General features: G+C 44.2%; 1 protein-coding gene across 4 annotated transcripts in view; it reads right to left on the bottom strand.

The window, feature by feature from the left end:
- The window catches only part of CCDC93 (coiled-coil domain containing 93), a 78,879-nt gene that overhangs the window by 1,344 nt on the left and 52,985 nt on the right, over positions 1-24,550 (bottom strand). For 3 of the 4 annotated variants that reach the window (XM_006098227.3, XM_014463869.2, XM_023761979.1), the window contains exons 14-23: positions 22,319-22,392; positions 21,115-21,196; positions 20,173-20,244; positions 18,585-18,638; positions 16,988-17,050; positions 13,913-14,021; positions 9,922-10,004; positions 6,014-6,051; positions 3,728-3,812; positions 1,850-1,963 (exon numbers count right to left, since the gene is read on the bottom strand). In XM_006098227.3, the coding sequence (XP_006098289.1) occupies positions 1,850-1,963; positions 3,728-3,812; positions 6,014-6,051; positions 9,922-10,004; positions 13,913-14,021; positions 16,988-17,050; positions 18,585-18,638; positions 20,173-20,244; positions 21,115-21,196; positions 22,319-22,392 (774 nt within the window). Of the gene's footprint in view, positions 1-1,849; positions 1,964-3,727; positions 3,813-6,013; positions 6,052-9,921; positions 10,005-13,912; positions 14,022-16,987; positions 17,051-18,584; positions 18,639-20,172; positions 20,245-21,114; positions 21,197-22,318; positions 22,393-24,550 lie in introns of those variants that run through there. The other variant, XM_023761981.1, reaches the window with a different exon arrangement.

Below are 24,550 nucleotides of genomic sequence, written 5' to 3'. Positions count from 1 at the left end.
ACACATCCATCTGCTAGCAAAAATCTCCACCCCTTGCCCTGGCCAGTGTTTCCAAGTGGTTAGAGCACTGGCTGCGCAGTGAAGGGTCTTGGGTTCGATTCCCAGTCAAGGGCACGTATGCTCCCGTGACACAGAAATAGAGAAAAATACTGTAAAAACACGACTATCTACTTGTTCTACCTGCGGTTCGCTCCCGCCCCCAGTGGGGCTTTTTTGGGAGGCAATCAGTCCATGCTTCTCTCTCACATCGATGTCCCTCCCACCAGCCCCCTCCCCGGCCCCCCCTCCACTCTCTCTGAAAAGCAATGGGAAAAATACCCTCAGGAGATGATTAACAACAACAGCAACAAAATCTCCACCCCTTCTCTGGGCCATGTCACAAGGAGCTCTGCTTTAAACTGAGAGGTGAACATGGTAGTAGGAAGAGGCTGGAGAGGTTGAGCTTGAGGGCCAGGCCTCTAGCAGCCATGCTTCCCTGGAGACCCATTAACGTGGAAGAAAAACTTCCTTTCACCCTTGAACCCTCTGCATACAAGACCCCAATGTCAGTGTTTCCATCTCCTCCCTGGGCCTAGGTGCTCCCAGCTCTCTGGAGGCCCTTTGCTCTTTCTGGCAGCATCATGGCTCACGGCCGCAATAGCGCTGGTTTCATTAAGACAAATACCAGCTCACTGTAGGGTTTACACTCATCTCTCACTCTGTACCGAGGCCTAGCCAGGCTCTTGGACTGGGGTAAGGCGGAACTCTTCTGTCAGAAGCAAGGTGCTCAGACACTTCTTGAGCACATACTTTTGAAGGGGGAGGCAGTTAATTTTTCTTGGGGGTGGATACAGAAAAATGGTGAAGTTTTCCTTTCAAAAATTAGTTACTGAAATTTGCTTGGGAGAAGACCTTCCAGTCTCCCCACCTCCCAAATTAGGGAGGGGTAGAGATGGAACAAGAACAAGTAGATAGTCGTATTTTTATAGTACTTTTCGATACTTCTGTGTATTTTTTAAAATTCCCACAAAAGATAAAACAAAATAATGAATAAAGAAATTAGCTTTAATCTTCACGCACTTCACCTTCTAAAAATGAGGCAAAAACAACACAGAAGCCTGAACCCACTGCTGTGGCAGAGCCCCAGCAGGGGTGATTCTGTGCGTCATACCACACGGAGCGAAGCCTGAGCTGTCAGGAGAGCCATCCAGGCTGTCACCCCGTGGGTGTGTGTACTGAGGAAGTCCCATGCAATCTACTAGGAGCCTTTTGGGAGACGACAGAATGACACTGTTTGACAGAAAGAGTCCTGTAGGCATTTTTTTTTCTAGAATAAAAGGGAAAATGTCTCCTTGCCTGACCCAACAGAACTCACCAATGATGAAATTAAGGCTAAGTAACTGCCCAAGGCCACAGCTGGTAGTGGTAAAGGCAGGATTCCAACCCAAGCCTGGCACACTTCAAAGTTCACTCATCCTACACGGCTTCTCAAGGTTCCCCCACACCCCCATCCTAAGGTTGAGGGGAGAAAAGATCTAGGTCTAAATCTATAACAAACATTGTTTCTAGGTGGCCCATGAGGTGGGCTGATGCTGCCATTTTATAAATTTAATGTGCTTGTTAAGTATTAGGAAAATGAAAAAAGATGTGAAGTCTCCTGGAACATTCAATTAGAGCCTCAGGATGGCTCCAGAACAAGGCGATCCCGACCTACCCCGATGCCACCCTTCACAGTCAGATCTCACTGCCACCTTCTTTCCCATCACAGACCAGTAGAAAACCAAGGAAGTGCTCTGGTTTCTAAAGGCTCATCTGGAAGTGAACATACATCTCCCCACAGCTATACAAGCCCGGCCAATCTCCCTCTTACCTCCTTGAACTCTTTCACAGTCTTAAAATATAGCCTCTGTTTTTCCAACAATTCCAAGTACTGGTCATTCAACTGGTCTCTTCTCATTTTGTTCTCTTGCTTCTTCTTTTCCATCTGTTGAAACATTTTGGGAAATGGTAATGAAAAGACATGTTCTGACCAAGGGCTGTTGGCAACATCCAAAAGGCAACTATTACTAATATTTTTATAGATTTCCTTCCAGTATTTTCCTTCTTTATATCACTTTTGAGGTTGGTTTATTTACTTACATGATATTGCATAAAGGTTCTATTTATTCAGCACTTTTCCTATCACTGGGCATTAACTGCTCCATTTTCATTGTTTTTTTTTTTGTGTGTGTGTGTGTGTGACTAAAAACAAGTCACAATCAACCAAGCTATTTTGCCCCCAGAGGATAGTTGGTAATGTCTTGGAGACAGTTTAGATTGTCACAACTTGAGGAAGCGGTGCTACTGGTATCTACTGGTAGAAGCCAGGGATGCTGCTAAACATCCTGCAATACACCGATAGCCCCTATACACTAATAAATTATCCAGCACTGAGGGGCCAACAGCATGAAGCCTGGGGGAGGATGGAGAGAATGAGGGGTCAGGATATACCTTCCTCAGGAAGGCATCTCCTAGTAAACAGGAAGGAGAAACCAAAGGGAAAAATTCCAGTAAGTTTCTGTTTTCTTTACTGTTAGCAAGAGCAGCTGAGGAGGAGCATGGCAGGGTGGGAAGGTCCACCACACTGAGATGTGGGTTGAAACAGGCTCATGGTTAGCCAGGTTCTCTGCTCTCCACCTACCTCATACCCCAGACCATCAAAAAGGGACTCCATTCATTCTCTGCAAGAGAGCCCATCCCACCTTGGTTAAGTATCTGTGTTCAGGCAAGCGCTGCCTCACACCAGCTCTCACTTTTGTGGATGAAAAGTCTTGTCACTAGTGACACCTTTTTTTTCTCCTTTGAGAATAGTATTTTTCTACAGGGAAAACGATACGGAGGGATTTTGCCCTGTTAGTTCATCACTTGTGAGATGAGAGCGTAGCAGCCTGGATGTCTGTCTTCTGTGAGTGGGTTTTTATGACAGGTCCCACAGGCAACCCTTTCTTCCATTTGTTTACGTTCTGGCATCACTCACTGGACCACTCTGCCCCAAGATCATTAGAGCAGATACCCTAAGTCCCCAGGTGGTTCTACAGCCTTGCTTGAGGACCGTATGGTGTGATACATTTTTTTTTTAACAGGAAACTGCAGCTGTGTCTGGCTTTTAGACAGTCAGCAAATCTGCTTAGCCACTGACAAAAGGGCCCATATGCAGAGCCACAACGAGGAAAACCACGTGCTACTGGGTGATTATCTGAAAAGCAACCTCTGGAGCTCCCACCCTTTTCAGTTTCTCTACTTTCTATTCTGACTTCTGAGGCATTCAATATCCTCTCACTTTAGTAGAATTCAGTTCAGCAATTATTGCATTTTTTTTTTATAGGAGGTTCCTGAAAACTACAATGCGCCTGAGATCCTAAGGAATCAATCTTTAATGGCAGAATGTCAGGAACCAAAGATGCAGTGAGGAAGTGATGCTGATGAAGTTGGTTTCTCATCTGTAAATGGGTATGACACCACTCACTTAGGAGGGCGTTAAGAGGATTAGCATAGTCCTCGGCACAAAGCAGGTGTTCAATCGTGGGAGATATTCCTAAGAGCTGCCTTTGGACCAGCAGTGCAGGAGGTCCTAGGAGCTAGCCCTGCCCCTGCAGAGGCATGAAGATGTCTTCAGGACTGAGAGCACACAACCAAGAACAGCCAGAAGAAGCCTATTCTTCCCAGAGCCTTCTCTTCTCCATCACCAGTGTAAAACCCGCCTTCTAACCTTCATTCTACTTTGCTTAATTCCTTCGACGATCTGTTCCATCTGACGTAAAAACTGGTCCCGGGCAGCAGGGGAAGCCATGGCTCTGAAAGAAAAACGAGCAGAGGTATGACCAGCACATAGGGCTCTGAATAAGGGGGAGGTACCAGAGTCAGCCCAGTCTGGGGTACCCAGATGATGCTCCAAGAGGCAACTAGGCTTTTGCAAGTGGACCTGTGGAAAGCCCAGAAAGTTAAGAATTCTAAACTCTGAAGGCATAAAAATGAACCTGATTTTACAATTGAATATTAATTTTTTTCATTTTTCCTACAATTTTCTTCAGTAACATGTATTTTCTTTAATTAAAATTCCACTAAAATTAACAAAAACTTTTTAAAATTGTTTTATTGCTTAAAGTATTACAGAGAGTATTACATGTCTCCTTTTTTCCCCGCCCTTGACAATCCCTAACAAAAACATTTTTACTTTGAATGATAGTAGGTACTGCTTAAGAAATGAATTTAGAAAGATAAATATCACATGATCTCACTCATTTGTGAAATATAATGAACATAAACTGATGAACTAAAATAGATCCAGAGACATAGAAGCATCGAACAGACCATCCAACCTCAAAGGGAAGGCAGGGGAGGAATGGGGGGAGGGTGAGAGATTAACCAAAGGACTTGTATGCATACATATAAGCATAACCCATGGACACAGACAGTAGGGGGTGAGAACATGTCCTCGGGGATGGGAACAACCGGGGAGAGTCAATGGGAGAAGAAGGAGACATATGTAATACTTTGAACAATAAAGAATTAAAAAATAACAAAATAAATTCAAAAAAGAAAAAGAAAAAAGAAAGAAATGAATTTTGCCTGGCCAGTGTGGCTCAATGGTTGAGCTTCACCCCATGCACAGGAGGTCACTATCAGGGCATATGCCTGGGTTGTGGGTTAGATCGCATCGATGATTCTATCTCTCTCTCTCCCTCTCCCTTCTTCTCTCTGAAATTAATAAAAACATATTTTAAAAAAAGAAATGAATTTCATTTATTAGTTCTTAAAAATCTGAGGATTTGAGACACTGCTCAAGATTAGTAGACATATTCAGAGATTTCCCTAAAACCAGGCTGGGAAACCTGGTATTTCTAGAAGCAGCAGCTAAATGAGTAGATTCCCTGATGTCCTAAAACATTCCCCTTCACCTCCAGTTCCACAGAGGAAGTGACATCAGAGGGGTCAGAGCACATGCATACCATGATTAGGAATTCTTCCAAAAAATGTCAACAGCACTCATCACAAAAACACCCAAACTGCAGGCTCTCTCAATGGCCAGAAAGGAAAGATGAAGGCATATTTTTAGAAATGTCACAAGATTTTAAGTCAGTAACTGAATTTTTATCAGGGAGCTATGGGTGTTTTCAATTAGAAATTAAGCTTAAAATTTAGAGCTTGTAATCTATTAAGATCTTAAGTTACTAGTCACCTAGTAGAGATTTGTGCTGGAAGGAAAGAAAGCCTGTTATACAGACATCAGGCCCTGGAGCTGCCTGGAGGGTGGGTGGGCCAATGGGCATGCATGCCTCAAGGCTGGTATGATTTCAATATATCAGTTTGGTACATCCAGTTTTTGGAGAAAAAATTGCTATCTGAATAAAGTACTTTAGAGGATGCACAGTAACTTAAAACAAAGTCAACCAGAAGATTTCTAAAAATCTTTTAAAAATTATACAGATTATATCCCATCTGGGTGGCTCAGTTGGTTGGAGCATCGTCCTGTACATCAACAGGGGAAAAAAAGAAAGGTTGCCAGTTAAATCTCCAGTTGGGATGTGTACAGGAGGCAACCAATTGATGTTTCTTTCACATCAATGCCTCTCTTTCCCTTCTTTTTTCTCTAAAATCAATAAAAACATACCCTTGGGTAAGGATTAAAAAATATATAATTTCATTACCTAAATTTTAAAACATCTCTATGTCCTCAAGAAAAACTGGTATTAATCTAATCAGAGCAGGACAAAAGTAATATACAGAGATTATAGTTGGGCACAGTCAACTAATTTGAAAGTTAACTTTTCCCTAAGCTATTCCTTGTTTTTAAAATTCACTCTAATATCACTGTATTTTTGCAAGAACTCAAGGGCTGTGCACATTTGCACTTAGCAGCAGGGGTGAAGGATCAGCATCACACATGAGCACTAAGTCTTGCTCAGTGCACTACTGCAGCACTAAGGTGAGCTGAGAAAAGTGGAGGGCACACAAGTCTGACAAAGAGGGGGATTGACAGTCTGACAGTACTCACTGTGAGAAGTTCTCATGAATTGAGTTCAGCAGGCTAATCTGAGGAAGAAAGAAAAAAAAAAAGAAAGAAAAAACTATAAGCAAAAGACTGAAAAGATCCTTGTGCTGCCTCAACCCCTGAAAGCCTGTCCTACTCTGGACAGTGCTTCTGAAAGAGCACACCTTGTTCATGGAGATGAAAGTCGCATGAAAAAAACACAAACAGCAACACGTTCTTAGCCCTATTGTTTTTCCCCAGAAAATCTACCTGGACACTCTATGGCCACAGGAATGTAGGAAGAGGGCTCTCTGAAGGAACCTAAATCCCCACAGAGAAGATGCTGAGCTAACATTAGGGCTCTTTGGGCAAACTGCCACCACTGCCCTTTCTGTCCTGCAGAAACTTTGCAATTTATTTTGAAGGCTGTCAGTGGAGCACAGGGTTCATCAGGGTGGGGAGTGAGAACACTGTCCATCCTATTCCTTCCCACAAAACCTTTTTGCCAATGTGGCCAGCTGCTGGGGCTCTGAGAGGCTCCACAGAGAGTGCATCGTTCAAGGCCTCCATTCTCATGGGAATTGCCTTCAGTTGCACAGTATGCCTCTTCATCTATCCCAATGACACAGTCCAGGGCAGAGCTCTGAGTCCAGAGAAACTGGAAACCTAGTTCCTCCTTTTTGCCGTGTCACTAACTTAACTTGTAAGCTCAGGACTTAGCCCTTACTATACTTGGACCTCAGGTTCAGTCTGTAACATGGAAATTATTCACTGAGTGGCCAGATTATGACTACCTGACAAATTAGCTATAATTTCATGCTTAAGTTGCTAGAGGGCCAGACCATTATAAATAGGGAAGCAGGTTGTTTACCACAACAGAAGTGATTTTTTTCTGAAGATATGGGTAAACAACTCGATTTAACAGCCTTTGAACGTGGGATATATTTGACCGTGAGTGGCCAGATTATTATGACCACCCCATCAGTACTTTGTTGGGCCACCTTTTGCCTTCAATACTGCGGTGATTCTTCTTGGCATTGACTCTACGAGATGTTGAAAGGTGATGCGAGGAATCTGACACCATGCCTGATGAATAGCACTGTCTAGTTCTGTGAGATTTGATGGTTGTGGAACCAGCTGCCGGATGGCTCTTTTAACTTCTACCCACAAATGCTCAATTGGATTGAGATCTGGTGATTGTGGAGGCCACCTAAGCAAGGTAAAGTCTCCCTCATGTTCTTGAAACCACTCCTGCACAATACGAGCACCGTGGCATGGTGCATTGTCTTGTTGGAAGAAGCCATCTCCATTGGGATACGCCATCAACATGATAGGATGAACTTGATCATCAATGATACTTAGGTATGTTGTGCTATTCAGACGTTGTTCCACATGAATTAAAGGGCCCAAATCATGCCAGGAAAACATGCCCCAAACCATAACACTGCCCCCACCTGCTTGAAGGGTTGTACTCATGCATGTGGGGTGCATGCTTTCATGCTGTTTCCGCCAAATTCTCACTCTGCCATCTGCATGATGCAACTGGAAACGTGATTCATTGGACCATATGACTTTTTTTCTAATGCTCGAATGTCCAATCCTTGTGTTCCTGTGTGAATTGGAGACGTTTTATCTTGGTAACTGCAGACAGCAAAGGTGATCCAACAGGCCTTGGGCTTCCATATCCCATATGATGCAGTGTACGGCTAATTTGCCTACAAACGTCAGGTGGTCATAATAATTTGGCCACTCACGGTCAAATATATCCCACGTTCAAAGGCTGTTAAATCGCATTGTTTACCCATATTGTCAGAAAAAAAATCACTTCTGTTGTGGTAAACAACTTGCTTCCCTATTTATAATGGTCTGGCCTTCTAGCAACTTCAGCGCAAAATTATAGCTAATTTGCCTACAAACGTCAGGTGGTCATAACAATCTGGCCACTCAGTGTATTCTTGTCCTTATGACTCCACTGGGATGTTTGAAAGCTAAAATATCACAGGCATAAACAGATTTGGAATAAAATGCATGATTTATTAAAATGCGAAGTTCTATAATAATATGGATTAAAATTAAAAAGTCCTCACTCCCCTATATACTCCTAGTTTTTTAAAGAATGCAACAACTTCGGATACTGCTAATGAAGGAAGGTCAATGGGTTCAAGGTTTTTTCAGGAGGAGCTGGCCCATCCCTATGTTAGGACTGGCAAGTCTTTCCCATGTCACGTAGGAAGACCCCCAGACCAGGATGTGCAGCAGAGCTATCCCACCAAAGGCAATCTCCTCATCTGTCCAAACCTTTGTCAAATGCCCATTATGGGTAAGGCCCTGGATACAGGGAAATGAGAGCGCAGTCCTCCTCAAGGAGAGCCCCTCAGGAAGAGAGATCTATCTCATTTGATTAGCAACAGGCACTAAAGGTGACAGTAATTATAGATGCCTCCATGTGGGCTCAGGTAAAAGACACATCTGTAATATTCTTCTTATTAAAGTGGCAATCAGTGCAGGCTGCAAGGTGATAACATGAAAACAAATTCTGTCAAAGTGAGAGGGTAAGCAGGAACTATATGTATTGAAAACCACCATGTGCAAGGAACATCACATTTCCCCCATTCTGTTCCCATCATAATTATACAAAAAGTTGTGCTCCCATTTTCCTGGTAAGGAAAATAAGGCCAGGCTACAACCCAAATCTGTCTGACTTCAAAGCTCATGCTCTCTCCATCACACTGTGCTGCTACTGTGAAGACAAGTACTGTTCTTTTATATACATAGTTGCACACCCCACCCCACTCATTTGTCATCCGACTTTGGGGAGCCCTGAATTTACGAATGGATTTGCCTGACAGTGATACTGAGGGGCTGTCAGTGCCATGTGAAGCCCCTTTCACACACTGATGATCCTTTTAGTTCATGCCTCTGACTGCTACTAATAATTAAACAGACATTTCCCCATGTAAACAATGACAAGCCCACCATCCCCATTTCATTTAGCTGATTCCTTCCTTTAAACCCTTTGTACTCCGCTGTCCCCTCTCAGGGGACATCGGAATTCTAGCATATCACTCGGATGTCCCCTCTCAGGGGACATTGCAGTTTATTAGTGATTACGGGGAATTGAGTTATTTCAATGCAACTTTTTGAGACATGCATGTTTCCCTGAAGTTTTATCTTGAAATGGCACAAGAAATTAAATCAAAATATCGTAAAATTACTAAGATATATACAAGAAATGTCAGCGGGTTTTGTGTCGGATTAAACAATAAACTACATATTCCCGATGTGGGACAAAGAAAACGGGACTGCATTGTGTGTTCTAACAGGAAAACACCTGGTGGCAGGCGTCAAACCACTTATTACTGTCAAACATGCACTAATCAGCCTGCAATGCATATTGGGGAGTGTTACAAAACTTATCATACTGTACAAAATTATAAACAATAAAATATTGGTTTTTTTTGCAAATATACATTCCTCGATGTCACCCAATTCATATAAGTCCAATATCATTATAATACGTTACTTGGTTCCAAAATTATACTAAATAATACGAGGGTCTGTAAATGCACGTTTCCGCCGCAAAGTAGCGTCGAGTAGCTGGTAGCCAATGTCCAGAATGGTTCGGAGTGCAAAGGGTTAAAACTCTAACGTTTCACCAACTCCAGGACCCCTCCATATGCACCTCCTGAGCTCCCGCTGTGCTTCTCTTAAGGAGGCATGTCTCCCATGCACTATGAGACAGCTGTCCACCAGCCTCACTTCACCCCAGACAAGGTTGAGTTCCATGGAACCTTGCACTTTCTGATTCTGCATCCCTGCACTGGGCATACACCAGGCACTCCTTCGGCTGAAACTGAATGCATCCCAGACACCAAACTTCCTGGGGTCAACAGCACTGGTGGCTGCTCATCTGATTTTAAAAAGGTTCTTACCTCTTTTTCCAAATAAACCTTTTTATCATCCAGGGTATTATATAAAGTGAAGAATTGCTTGGTTTCTTTATGCACTGCTGAAACTGCAAATGCAAAAAAAAATCAGCACATGAATAAGAAAATGTATCAAAACAACCCTAAGCACCCGCTCTTTTTAAGTCACCCCCTCAAGAGTGAGACCTGTCAGGCTGGCACTCTGGACCTGCAGGCTGGGCAGAAGCCCAGAGCACACAAGCCTGTGCACAGCTGCTACAGGCTGATGGCACGCAGCCAGTTCAAACTGCTCTGGCCAAGAGCAGGGGCTGGAGGAATCTCCTTGTCAGATGTGGGTTTCTCAGAAGTCCCTCAGGTGAGAAGCCCTGGGAGGAAGGTGACAAGGATGATGAAACGCCAAGCAAACTGTTTGTGTGGCTTCCTCCCTTCCCACACCCACATAGCTCTGAGCCTAGGTGACCTCCTCAGGGGTCTAAATTCCCATAATATACAGCCACCCAGAGAGAGAGATAAAACCCCAAGACCTGGGTTCACAGCCAGGCTTTGAGCCCAAGCTGAGCACCCCAGTGTAGCTGTAGCTAAAGTTCTGATGCCACATGGTTATCAGGCACAGCCAAGACTACGTGGGGTCTAAGCCATGGGCTCTGGGTCCCTGAAAGCAGGTTGCCTCTGGAGCAGCACATTGCAAAAGGAGAGAAGCAGAGCAGGCCTGAGCAATTCTGGTTTCCTTGGGCAACTACCATTAACATTTATATCCGATTCTTTAAATCAGTCAACTTTTAACTTTTATATCCAGTAAGAGCTGTGTTTTCCTCCAGCCGTGCAGCTCAAAGACAGGGAAGGTTGGGGAAATTTGCTGAACATATCTGGTAACAGAAGTTAATAATTTGATATAAGTACTTTGATGCAACAGGAAAAAATGTTTCCAAAATCAAAATGTATAATTTGTATAAAAATCACACTATGAACCAGTCAATATACAGTACAGTGGGGCCTTGACTTACGAGTGTCCCGACTAATGAGTTTTTTGAGATACCAGCTGTCTCTCAGCTGATTTTTTGTATTGAGTTGATAGAGGAATTTGAGTTAACGAGCTCCTTAACGTGCTCGGAACGAATTAAACTCGTAAGTCAAGGCCCCACTGTATTATTCTTCTTGCTAAAAGCTTTAGAACAGTGGTACTCAATCCTGCTTGAAAAGGGGAATCACCTGAAGAGCTTTTAAAGTCCATGACCAATTAAATAAGATATTCTGGGGATGGGACCCAGGTGATTACAATGGGTGGCCAAAGTTGATAGTCACTGTTGGAAACGCACCAGTCAACTTTTAGTTTTATTGCTCAGGAATGTAGCTGTCCCCATCACTCCATCCAGCTCAAGGACTGGTTGGGGGATGCAAGTATTTGATGATAATTTTTTAAAAAATGATGTAAATATTCTGGTACAACTGATTAAAAATGTCTTTGGTGTAAAAATGTCCTATCAAAATGACCTTAATATGTGAAATTTACTCTGTGAGCTATAAAGGTACAAGGCATTATTAATATTTTTAGAAGTTTTAAAGTAGGCAGGGGAGAAAATTAAGGGAAAAGATTTAACTTAAAGGCAGAAGCTATTTTCTGCTGAGAAACTGCCGTTGCTGCTACCTGGGTCAAAGATAAAGACTGTGACCCTCAGGATGGTGGGGTAGACCTGGGAAAGGAAGCACGAGTCTGGACTCCAGCAGTTACAGTGCTCTAGACCGAACCAGGAAGACTCTTCAGAGGCCAAGTTCTCAAGGCAAAATCTGAGGTGGATTTTAAAGAAGAGTTGAGCCCTAACCGGTTTGGCTCAGTGGATAGAGCAGTGATGGCGAACCTTTTGAGCTCGGCATGTCAGCATTTTGAAAAACCCTAACTTAACTCTGGTGCCGTGTCACATATAGAAATTTTTTGATATTTGCAACCATAGTAAAACAAAGACTTATACAGTGGGGCCTTGACTTACAAGTTTAATTCGTTCCGTGACGGAGCTCGTAACTCAAATTACTCGTATGTCAAATCATTAAAGTGAACGAGTGAGACACATGATGCTGGGCTGATGTTGTGGCGTTCACTGTGACGTTCGCTGCGCCAACTAGCAGCGGGGTATCTGAAGCTGGCTCGTAACCCGAATTTTAGCTCGCAACTCAAAGCAAAAAATCGGCAACTCAAAGCAAAAAATCGGCCGAGAGACGGCTCGTATCTCGAAAAACTTGTTAGTTGGGACACTCGTAAGTCAAGGCCCCACTGTATTTTTGATATTTATTTTATATATTTAAATGACATTTAACAAAGAAAAATCAACCGAAAAAATGAGTTCGCGTGTCACCTCTGACATGCGTGTCATAGGTTCGCCATCACTGGGATAGAGCGTCGGCCTGCGGACTGAAAGGTCCCAGGTTCGATTCTGGCCATGGGCATGTACCTTGGTTGCGGGCACATCCCCAGTAGGAGGTGTGCAGGAGGCAGCTGATCGATGTTTCTCTCTCATCAATGTTTCTAACTCTCTATCCCTCTCCCTTCCTCTCTGTAAAAAAAACCCAATAAAATATATTTAAAAAAAAGAAGAAGAGTTGAAGTTTGCCAGGACCTGCAGGACAGTGGCAACTGGATCTGGGGACCAGCTCACTGGCCAAGACTCATATATCCTCCTGAGAGGGGAGAGATACAGAGGGACTGTAGGGGAAGCCAATCAGTGACTCTAGCCTGCATGATGGAGGACTTTATCAGGGCATTTAGGATTCTGAAGATTATCCAACAAGTTATGGCGAATTATTAAATGCTAGAGCTATTAAAGCAAGAATGTAAATGATTAAATTTATGTTTGAGAAAGGTCTCCCAGGCAGGAGTGCAGAGAGGGGGTCAGACTCTAAGCAGTGATGAGAAGGTGGCTATAGCACAAGTCCCGAAGGAATGGACTTGACCATGACTCAGAAATGGAGCAGACAGAGCAGCATGATTCAGAGTGGACTAAGGGGGCCCCGCTTGGCTGAACAGTGACCCCAGTGACCAAGAGGAAAAACAGGACAGGGAGGCTATAGAGCGAGGTGTCCAGTGGGAGCCTAGAGGAAGGGGCAATGGTCCAGGAGTCTTGAAGGATTTTGTCAGACAGAAGAGGAAGGGTCTGAGCCAGATGCAGGAGGAGATGAGGCCTCAGGTGTCCAAACACAAGGTGTGTTCAGAGGCAGTGTGTGGACTGGTGAGGCCAACTGTGGACTTAGAGCAAGAAAGGGGTCCCCAGCAGTTACTTAGACTGGGGCGGACCCCGGTAAGAATAAGTAGAGGCTTTATTTAGAAGGTTCTGGGGAGCTCCTGAAGATTTTCCAGCAGAGGGAGAAGTGACAAAGTCAGATGTGTGGATGAGAGACTTGCAGAAGAGGCTGCAGACCAGCCAACGGTCATTCAGCTGAGCTGTGATGCAAATAAGAACAGATATGGCGGTAGCACAGAAAGGCAATGACAGCTTTGAAGGCCACTCTGAGCCTGAGGAGATGTGGTCACTGATTCAGGCCAAGGGAGATCCAGTCCTGGATTATGGGGTGAATATGATGCTGTAAAGGCAAGGACCACATAAGCCAGAAAGTCTGGAGAAGGACAAGGAATGAGAACTGATCTAGAGATAATGAGGTCACGATGTTCTATGCAATGCTGGAAAGTGGATGGGGAGCTCAGTGGAGCCAGATGGCTGATTGAGATGAGGGCTGGTTCAAAACATTCTAAGAACTCAACTAGAGTAACTGTTCATGGAGAGGGCAGTAAGAGCACCTTAGTACTGCTTCGGGACTGTCAGTTACCCACCGGGACTCCGTGGAACCAGTGCTGAGTGGGCCTGATGATAAAACGGAGCCCTTTCCAGTGGCTGCTTTCATAGACTGTGCTATGGTGCATGCTCCACTGTCCTAAAGTGGGGCACAGACCCTTGCCTCCTGTCCCTCCCAGGACCAGCCTCCTGAGCTCATCAGTGGTTGATGCACCTACTCTGGCGGTAGAGTTCAATAAATCTCTTCTGATACTGTATTAGCTCGGCTCGGCTGGGCACTTCATCAATCTTGCGATGCAGAATTGCTATTTCTCGATTTCTTCGAGCCTAAATGCAAAGGGGAGGGTGAGACAACACTATTTGATAAAAGGCCTTCTGTGTTTTCTAGGGAGCCAAAACATTGCCTGCCACCCACCCTGAGCACAACCACATGTCCTATAATGCAGGCCCCAAATTCTGCTGTTGGCTTGAGGTCCCCGTCTCAGATTCTGAGTTTGCAATACACAGAGAAGGTGTGACTGCGATTGGAACCCCAGAAGGCATCAAATTAATGGATAAGGAAGGAGGATAAGGAATGGGATGGGCTCTGTGGCGAGAGCACCCAGCCAGCCTACTAGGCCCTAAAGGACTCTAGAATAGCCAATCCCACCAGCACCAGGTGACAAGGAACTGATGCCTCCTTGCTGCCTCCATATAAATTCCAAATCCCTTCACCTGATTGAAAAACTCCCACAACTGAAACCTAAAATACCTCTCCAGTATTTTCTCTCTATCATGGACTGGGGTATATTGGCCATAGTGCCTCTCTGACTGCATCTGGGGAGACAGCAGTGCGGTGTGGTGCAGGGGAGCTCAGAGGCTCCTGAGGCAGGCAGCTCTGAGCACCACCTTCCCCAGCAGGGCAGCTGCCTGGGGGAAGTCGCTCAGCTCCCTCTCCACATAAGTGGGCTGCCTTTTCTCTGTGCCAACCTGTCCTCCACTCCCCAGGCCTGCTTCACTCACAATGGCAGAGGTGGATCTCCGTATCACTGGGGAAATAGGAGCCTCCAAATAGAAGCCCACCAGCCACTCTGGTACGAGGGGAAGATGTATTTCTCCTTTTGGCCAAGGCTACATCCCCAATGAGTGCTCAGGCTCTGACTCCTGTTTTTATTTTAGGAATCTAAAGATACTCTTCATTCTTTTTCATATAACTCTAACCTCTCTCTTTCTACTGCCTCCCTCTCACCAGTACTTAAATATGTTCAAGTACCTCACTCTTAAAAATAAAAAAAGCCCTGCCTGCCTGACTGGTGTGGCTCAGTGGTTGAGGGCACATGCCCGGGTTGAGGGCTTGTTTCCCAATGTGGGGCGTGCAGGAGGCAGCCGATCAATGATTCTCTCTCATCATTGATGTCTCTCTCTCTCTTTCCTCTCTGAGAATCAATAAAAATACATTAAATAAAATTTTAAAAGCCCTTCCTTAAACCCTAATCACATTTCAGCTGCCAGCCTTTCTCCTTTGAACAGCCAAACTTCTTGAGAGCCACATACCCTTTGTTCCTCTAACTCCCCACTTCCCTCCAGTCATCATTCGCCCCACACTCCAGCTGGCTTCTTCAAAGACCCCCCCTGAAACTGTTCTTGCCAATGTCATCTTTTTTGCAATACAGCCAGCAGGCAATTCTCAGCTTCTAGCTTTCTTGACTTCTAGCAATACTTACCATTCTCTCTACTGAGCTCTCTGCTCAGCTCCCATGAGACCTTGTGCTCATGTTTTCCTTGCCTTGGGCTGCCCAACTGGTCTGAACAGCTGCCTGGAAGAAGTCGCTCAGCACCCCCCATTTCCAGTCTCAGGACTAAGTGGGCTCTTGCTTTATGATTCCTGCTTTCCCTTGGTCTCTTCTTAGAGGGCTTAGTCTTGGCCTACATTTCACAGCCTCAATAATCACCTACACCTGATCTCCAGTCCAGACTATGCTGAGCATCAAACCCAACACCCATCACTTCTTGGACATTTCTATATAGTTGAATACCCCAATCTTTTAAAAGCCCCAAATGGATCTCACTTAATACTTAGTCATACTCTCACCCCCTTTAGCCCTATTCTTTCTCCTTTAATGCTTTTTCTCAATGAATAACACAGGTATCCACCCTACTGCCCAAGTCAGAAACCAGAGCACCATCCCTGACTCCTCTTTTTCTCTCACCCATCAATCAGTTCCATCCGATACAGCTCCCCAACCTCTCCCCTGTGGTTCATTTCTGTCCATCCCACCAATCCTGCCCTGCTTCAGGCCCTTATGATTTCACTGCAGCTTCCCTCTAGCCAGTCTGAAGCTATACAGTTTGCAATTTGCATATAAGCTCCCTTGTACTTCGATGTATGGACATATCTTGGTCCAGATCTTGGTCCTCAAAGAACCAGCCAGCTCCCAGAAAATGGGCCATCCCATTTTCTATTCCTGGGACCTAATGCAACACTAAATATACAGTAATGACACAGTAAAAAAGATTCCAAATACACAGCAGTACTGTTCTGATTTTAATTAATTCTGTGTCTCTTTAAAGATTAGTATAGTGCCCTTATATCAAGGACAAATTTGACTCAACTGAATTTAACCTAACAGTTCAGCAAGTAAGAGCCAGAGGTAGGAAAAACAGGTCCCACAGGCCCCCATTGCCCTTTGGCCATTCCTGCCAGAACCTGCCTTCCCTTCCCAGAGAACAGAAAGAAGGCCTGGGCCAGAGTGCAACACAACTTGATCCTTGGATTCTGAGCTACCGTGAGCCAGGTCTTGGCAATGTAAGGGATTGTACAATGTGATTCAGACTCTATGTGAATTTGGCTTCAGAGCCAACTTTAAAACCTACATCCTCCATATCTGATGGCCTCATCAACCTCCACGTTACCAACTAAGACAGATAAGTGGGCACTTAGTTTTAGAGGAAACTATTAGACAAGAACACAGGAACCTGAATGCTGGCTCTGGCACTTACCAGATGCTTGATCGTGGTCAAGTACTTAATAGATTTGAGTCAATTTCTTCACATAGAAAATGAGGATAATATCCCCTCTCCACCCAGGGTGAGGGCCAAATCAAACAAGACGACAGAGTAAGTAACATACCCACATAAGGCCTTATTATCAACACCTTAAACCACTGAGTTTCTCTCCAGAGAGAAGTGTAGCAAACAGCAGCTTAGTACTGAGTCTCTCTGGTTCTCAGAGATTGAAACTTTCAAGTTCTGCTACAGACGTTTGTACCTAGCTAGATGCATTTATGTAATTCTGTGCTCTTGTTTTTACTCACCTGTAGTAAACGGATCTTATAAAGTTTCTCTTTCTCCATATTATATCGTCTGTCTAGGTCTTCCTAAAAATTGAAAGAGGACAGTTATCTGGGAATAGAGAACTTTCATTCCTTGATGAAATCTTCTGAAGTTGAATGCTTTTTACCTTTTCTCCCCAATCCTGAGGCCCCAAATTTCTTTTCTCAAATGGCCAAGTTAAGAGTTTGCATCCTATGTCATGTGAAGCCTTTGACACCCTTTAACATCCCTTTATAACAATTCTTCCTTTTTCTGGGATCCAGGCTGGAATCAGTGTTTTTTAGAGAAATATCTCCCAAATCCATGTGCCCTCCCTCCCCCACACCAAAACCAAACTATGAGGAGGAGACGATCATGACTTGAAGAACCTCTTGTGTCTGGAGGTGATGCTGGTTTGCTTTCTATGTTTCTATTTGGAGCTGCACTGTTCAATATAATAGCCACTAGCCACATATGGTTATTTAAATTAACTGAAATAAAAGGTCAGTTTCTCAACTGCAGTAGCCACATTTCAAGTGTTCAGTAGCCACATGAAACTAGTGGCTACTGTATTGGACAGTGCAGATACAGAATATTCCCACCACTGTGGACAGTCCTTTTGGATAACAATGAATTAAGAGAGAAAGTAGCCAGTTCACTGAACCCAATAAGGTAAGAGACATTGCTAGGTGGTTTGCTGAGTTAGAGAAAGCTACAAGGGGGCTAGAAGTGTCCCCTACTCAACACACACACACACACACACACACACACACACACACACACACAGAAAGAGAGAGAAAAAACAGTCTCCTCCACAGGGCTCAGCTGTAGGCAAACCCCACAGACTTCATAGTGGGGTCCTGAAGCTCATGCTCTAAGGGCACCAAGGGAAAAGAAACCCTAAAGAAGGAAAACGATTAGAGGCTTTCCTGCTTCTCTCTTCCTCCTCCTCTCCCTTTTCTCTTTCTCCTGAAGGTTTCCTAGGGTGCTGGAGTCCTGGAAGCATTAGTTTAACTCAGCACAGAGGTCAGCAAACTGCAGCCCAAGAGCCAAATCTGACAGCCCTTGGACCAAATCTGCCTCTGCCTATTTCTGTAAGTAAAGCTCTATTGGAACACAGTCACATCCTTTGATTTACCTACTGACTATGACCACTACAGTGGAGTGGCGCACAAAGCTAAAAATATTTACCACCTGGCCCTTTATAGTTTGCTGACCCTGGAATGTAGTACAATAAAGAGAGGTGTTCTTCCCTCCCACCAACCCACCCCCCAGAGCCTAGGGGTTGTGACCAGCATGTACGGCCAATGCAGGCTTCCCCTTTCTCAGCAGAGATGCCAGAGTAAAGACAGCACTCCTGCACAAGGTGCTAGGAGAAACCCTCCCTAGAATGGTGGCCTTCAAGGCCAGCCCTGGTGAGACCCTGCCTCCATCTGAGGGACCAGGTGTGCAAAATGGGTCAATGCTCCCAACATTCCAGATGAGGAGATGGCCGTAGAGAAAATGAAAGCAGGCATGAGAAAGTGTTACAGGAGAGCGTAAAGCTGGCCACCACACCTGCAGAGAACACTGGCAGTCCTGATAATGGGAGGTACTTACATTATGAGTCATCATGGGGGTGAGGGCATCATTCGGCTCTCCACTGGAGAGGGTCTGAAATGGTAAACAGTAAGAAACAACTCACAGGAAGGCAAATGCGATAGAAGCTGAGGGTCTAGATCAGCCGTGGGCAAACTACGGCCCGCGGGCCGGATCCGGCCCGTTTGAAATGAATAAAACTAAAAAAAAAAAAAAAAGACTGTACCCTTTTATGTAATGATGTTTACTTTGAATTTATATTAGTTCACACAAACACTCCATCCATGCTTTTGTTCCGGCCCTCCGGTCCAGTTTAAGAACCCATTGTGGCCCTTGAGTCAAAAAGTTTGACCACCCCTGGTCTAGATGTAGGAAGGAGTGGTGTGGGGGACAGTTCACCGACCATGTCTGGTCAGGGAACTGAAAGGGAACAGTCCTATATGAGCCCCAGATTTTAAATTGTTCTTAAATGTCTGTCAGTTACAAATAAGCTAACCTTGTCTTTGAATGTAATAATCCTTCTAAGGAGATGTGATTGATGAGAAGAGAAACAGGATCCTAAAAGACTGTGATGTATGCAAACTCAGAAGCTGACTGAGCTGATGATTTGAGCCTCAAAGGTTCAAAATTTTAGTAACAACTGGAGAGGCGACCGTGTGATGATGGTCCCAGGACACCATTGCCCGGCACAGCCACACTCTGCTATTCCCCCTTCTCACAGGTGGGGAGAGTAGTGTGGTCTGGCTGAAATGACATGCCAGGCAGGCGGCATGGCATCTCCCTGCTGATATGGCAGCGTCCCTCTCAGTCCCTAAGCAAAGGGCCGGAGAGCGCTCCTGCCAATTGGCTTGCACAAGTTTCTTCCCCTCCCTGAGCCCCAAGTTCCTTATTTTTATGAGGCAGATGGTGCAATCGATGAGTTCTGAGACCATGTCCAACTCTCACACCCAAGCACATGGGTGCTCAGGAAATAAGCCTTGAATCAAGTGTGAGAAGGGAAAACAAACACAGCAGTGCTTATACTGTTGAGAAACTTTTTTTCTGTCCTTGTGCTATAATTTAATGCTTGATGGAAACCCACACTAGCCCCTCAGGAGACCTAGTCTTTGTTCAGAGAGCCAGGCATGGCCTTCAGTGCAGGAAGCTTCTGCTGCCGGAGCTCTGATAGTAACCCAGCACTGCTCCCCTGCTTCTGCTCAGTGCTGCCTTCTAAGGGTGGGGCATGTCCCTAGCAGGAATGGAGGGTGAAAGGAGTAAAGTGGTCCCAAATTTAGAGAAGAATAGGTTGAGTGGGAAGCAGAGCTCAGGCAGCTCCTGAAAACACCCCTTCCCTGAAGGAGGAAGAGGAAGAATTATAATCTGGCCATTCTCGTTTGGAGTAGCTGCCATCCACACCCACTGCTGGCTTTCACCCACCAGAAGAGAAAGGAGAGGGATAGAAATTTAAATAAATCATGTGATGAAACCAGCTGACAAATGTGCGCTCAGAGGACCAGGTTAAGGAAACTTGTCTTTCCAGCCAGTCCTTTTGCTGGTTAGTCCTCCATGAAACTTTTCAATCTGAGCATAACAGCGCCTCACAGTTCGAGGACTCCTGCAGGGCCTTTACCTTTACTTCTCCACCTGGAGCTCTCGCTGCTTTCAGGTTTTCAATTTCCTGCTGTAGCCGTGTCATTTCCTCCTTCAAAAGGGATACAAATGTTTATGAAACTTGGGCAAGCTAGAAACTGGATGCACTTTTTAACTTGACCGAGTCTTATTTTCATATTTTGTGAGTTTACGTTAAGACAAAAAGTCTATTAGGAACTAGCTGCCCTGATCTCCAACTTTCAGTCTGGGAAAGTTTTTTTCAGGAGGCTACACAGAGCTTGCAGGGCTGCACCTCCTGCCTCCTGCTGTGGTCATGAGCAGTTGTGCACCCATCACCCCCACTACTAGACACCAAGTCCTCAGATGGCAGAAACAAGGACTTATACAGATATCCCAGCTTTTCAGGACATCCCTGCTTTTATATAATATTATTCCTTTATATTTGATAAGACTTTTCTTTTAAATATATTTGTAAATTAGAAAATATTGTTTGTAAGACTGTTTGGCACACCCGGTGTCCTCGGAGGGTAGCTACCACAGTACTCTATTCATCTTACACAACTGTTTGAGGAATTTCCTTCTTTCTTTCTTTTTTTGTTGTTGTTGTTAATCCTTACCCAAGGATATTTTTCCACTGGTTTTTATAGAGTGGAAGAGAGGGGGAGAGCAACATCATCAATGTGAGAGACACATTGATTGGTTGCCTCCTGCACATGCCCTGTCTGGGGCCGGGGATCGAGCCTGCAACCAAGGTACGTGCCCTTGACCGGAATCGAACCCATGACCCTTCAGTCCAAGGGCCGAAGCTCTAACTGAGGAGCCAAACACCAAACCGGCTAGGACAGGAATCTCCTTTTCTGACTGCACCTGGATAGGATGCCACATCAGGACAAGGGGAGGGAAAGCAAGAGATTTTATAAGATTCCTGGTTTAATGTCTGCTGACACCAAGCAACACTTACTCGGCAATGTGCTTTAAACTCCTGTTCCTGGCTTTTCAGGTTTTCATTCATGGCTACAAGTGCTCTCAAGTTCTGCAGAATACTGAAAAGACCAAAAAAATGACATATGGCAAGCTATTATGATTTTATGAATCACAGCTAAAACCAAGTCCCCAGCTAAAAAAGGACTCCCTTTTAATTTCCTCTGTCTCTCCCAAGTGTCTAATGGGTTCTCCACAAGTGATTAAGACTGACATTATTATTCATTTATATGCCAGACTCCATGAGCTACATCCAAACAAACATTACAGAAACCAGAATTAAAATGTCAACTGCAGAAACATCAATGAATTTCAAAATACTGGATATACTTAACGATACCAATTACTCAATTGTATTTAAAGCATAGACAGTATGGAAAACCATTTTTAATATCCATTCTGAAAAGGAAACATGTTGCTTAAGGTCATTAAGCACACTAGTTTGAATATAAGAATGTCAAGTATCTAATAGTACTTTTGCTCCATATCATGACAGAGGGCTTTCTAATTATAAAGCCAAGTAAGCTGTGGGCACTTCCTTGCTAAAATGTCCATCGAACCCAGAACCGCTCAATCTGGGCCTGAAGCTTAATGATTTAACTATCTTATTCAAGTGAGTGACAGACACTTCGGAGATTTCACCACCCAAACAGCTTGGTGACATCAAATGTAAGTGCTTTATCTGTATAATTTAAATAGTCTAAAGACAATTAATTTAAAATGGAAAAAAAAACAACCAGAGGCTGATTTTGGGCAGGAAAAATTGCATCTTTACTCCCAAGGAGACACGGCTAAAGTGAGTGCTGTTAAAAACTGGTAACAATGGTTGACTCCCGGGTGTCTGGGGAATGGGGTGGGAGAGAGAGGCTTTTCACCATATGCCTTTGTGTACTGTGAATATATTACTTTGTTTTTAAAAACAGAAAAATTAAAAAAAAAAAATTAAAACTCCAAACATATTGCTTCTGATCCCCAGGGCAATTGGGAGGACAGGCAGCCCAAGCACATCTCAGCATGTGCCTGAGCGACAGGCACATTCTGGGTAGCACATGAGATGAACTGACCTGTACAAGGACCAAAGCATGACCCCTGCTCCTCAGTCCTGTAAGCCAACCAATTAAGACACCAGGTACTGGCAAAGTCCCTTTCTTCAGAGAAAAGAAACACATGCTGAAACCTCTTACCTTGGATCCGCTTTGGATTCTATCTTCTCGAGGGCTGCCTGTTCCTTGTCCAGTTTCTCATTATGACTCTTCAACTGCAAGAGAGAATGGAGGCCTTGTTGCTAGAGATTTGGTAACACAGAAGAGGGAGCGCTGCCATTCTCCTTCCCCTTGGTTCCACCTGAACTCCACTTCTGACAGGTGGCTGAGCCCACAGGATTTAGCTGTACATTGAGAAAACAGGTGAAGAAGAAAAATAGGATGGGGGTGGAGGGAAAACATGGGAAGGTCAAAACCAAACCCTTCTTGACACATACTGCTGGTTAACAAAACCTTGGCAACAACTTTCAATCAAGAAGCAAATGGGTAAAAAGTCAAAAGTAATGTTGACAGCAGGTGCCTTCAGTAGGAAGGGAGAATAAAAGGAGTGGCTGTGAAAGACAGACCTGGGTTTAAATTTCAGAATGTTAACATCATGGCTATTAAGAGGGTACAGGGTTAAATCTCCTATCTTCTTGAATAATTTCACCTCCATTTTGAGTCAGATTGTGAGGTTTTTAAAAAAGAAAATTTGAAAAATAAAGTATAAATTAAAGTGTACAACTATATTATATAATAGAATACTAACATGCTACTAAAAATGATGCAGTTTTTATGATGATCTGTAATATCTACTATTATGTGAAGAAAACAAGGTACAAAACCATAAGTACAATATGATTCCAATTAGTATAAAAAATGTATACATGTATAAAAGAATGTGCAGGTTACTTATATATGCATACATTACTTCCAGAAAGATTCATAAGAAGCTGGTCACACTATCGTCACCTCTGGAGAAGGTAATTGTGTGGCTGAGTTCCTGGAGTGCACCCTTTGTACCTTTTGAATTTTTGAACCATGTGAATGTGTTACCTATTCAAAAGAACAACTTAAAAAAAAGTTCCAAGGATTCTAGTTGAAAATAAAGGACCAAGTACAAGTTGCAGCAACCCCTTCTTGCCTCAGGTCCTAAAAATCCAGACTATTATGTTGTCAAGAAAAATGGCCAAGAGACAGAGATGGACTGAGGAGGCCTACTTTGTGGAATAGCAGATGCAGAAGGACTGATATGCATCAAGAACAGCCAGCTGGGTCAAGCAACATGGCCCTCAATCCATGAGCTAATTCAAGAGCTGGAGCTTGAGTCACAGAGGCAGGGCAAGGCCCCAGAGTCGACAATACCCAGGAGAAAGGCTGAGTTCTCCAACCCCGAATATTAGTTACCACCGGCTGATCCCACCGAAGAGTAGGACCCACCCTTCCAGAATAATCACATGAAGCAAGCTGCATAAAATAGATATAGAATCCACACGATCCGTAAAAGGAAATTTGATAATCAAAGATAGGCATATCATAAAAAATTATCAAACATCTGAAGAAAGATAACGCCATAAAAAGATGTATCAACTCAACATGAATTCTGATCTGAAGAAATAGTTTATAAGAAAAACTTCAGACAATTGATGTCCTTAGAGAGACAGGACAGGATACTGCTCGTATTAGAAAGGCTCAAGCTCACACATAGGAAATTACAGTTGTGATTACTGAAATTAAAAAGTGGACAGGCTAGAACCTGGCAGCCAATGCAGGGGCTAGCCAGTTTCGGGTCTTCTTACAACGGTGTGCAGCCTCCCCCACAAATTTTATTTTTATTTAAAAAATATTTTTATTGATTTTATAGAGGAAGGAGGGTGAGAGAGGGGGAGAGAGGGGGGAGAGAGAGAGAGAGAGAGAGAGAGAGAGAGAGAGAGAGAGAGAGAGAGAGAGGAACATAAATGATGAGAGAGAATCACTGATTGGCTGCTTCTTGCACACCCCCTACTAGGGATCAAGCACACAACCTGGGTATGTGCCCTTCACCAGAATTGAACCCGGGACCCTTCAGTCTTCAGTCCGCAGGCTCAGGCTCTATCCACTGAGCCCCCCCCCCCCCGCCCCCCGATTTTATATAGTCACCTGTCCTCTATCCGTCATGCTCTGCTTTACTTTCTCTAATTGACTGGAAAGACGGGTCTCCCCATTTTTTTAGTGCTACTAGGTTATCCCGGAAGGGTAGCTTTTGCTGAAAAGGTAATACCTGAGAATACTGGTTAAAAGGATACAGAGTATGCACTTTGCCAATCTTTGCCTAGAATAGATAAGGAGACTGAGGCCCAAACATGAAGCTCATTACTAATCCAGGGGCCTGGTCTTTAGTACTCTGACCAAATC

Source organism: Myotis lucifugus, unplaced genomic scaffold, assembly GCF_000147115.1.
Source record: "Myotis lucifugus unplaced genomic scaffold, Myoluc2.0 scaffold_224, whole genome shotgun sequence".
NCBI lineage: Eukaryota > Metazoa > Chordata > Mammalia > Chiroptera > Vespertilionidae > Myotis > Myotis lucifugus.
Note: the sequence above shows the minus strand (reverse complement) of the source record. Positions and strands in the feature narration are given on the sequence as shown.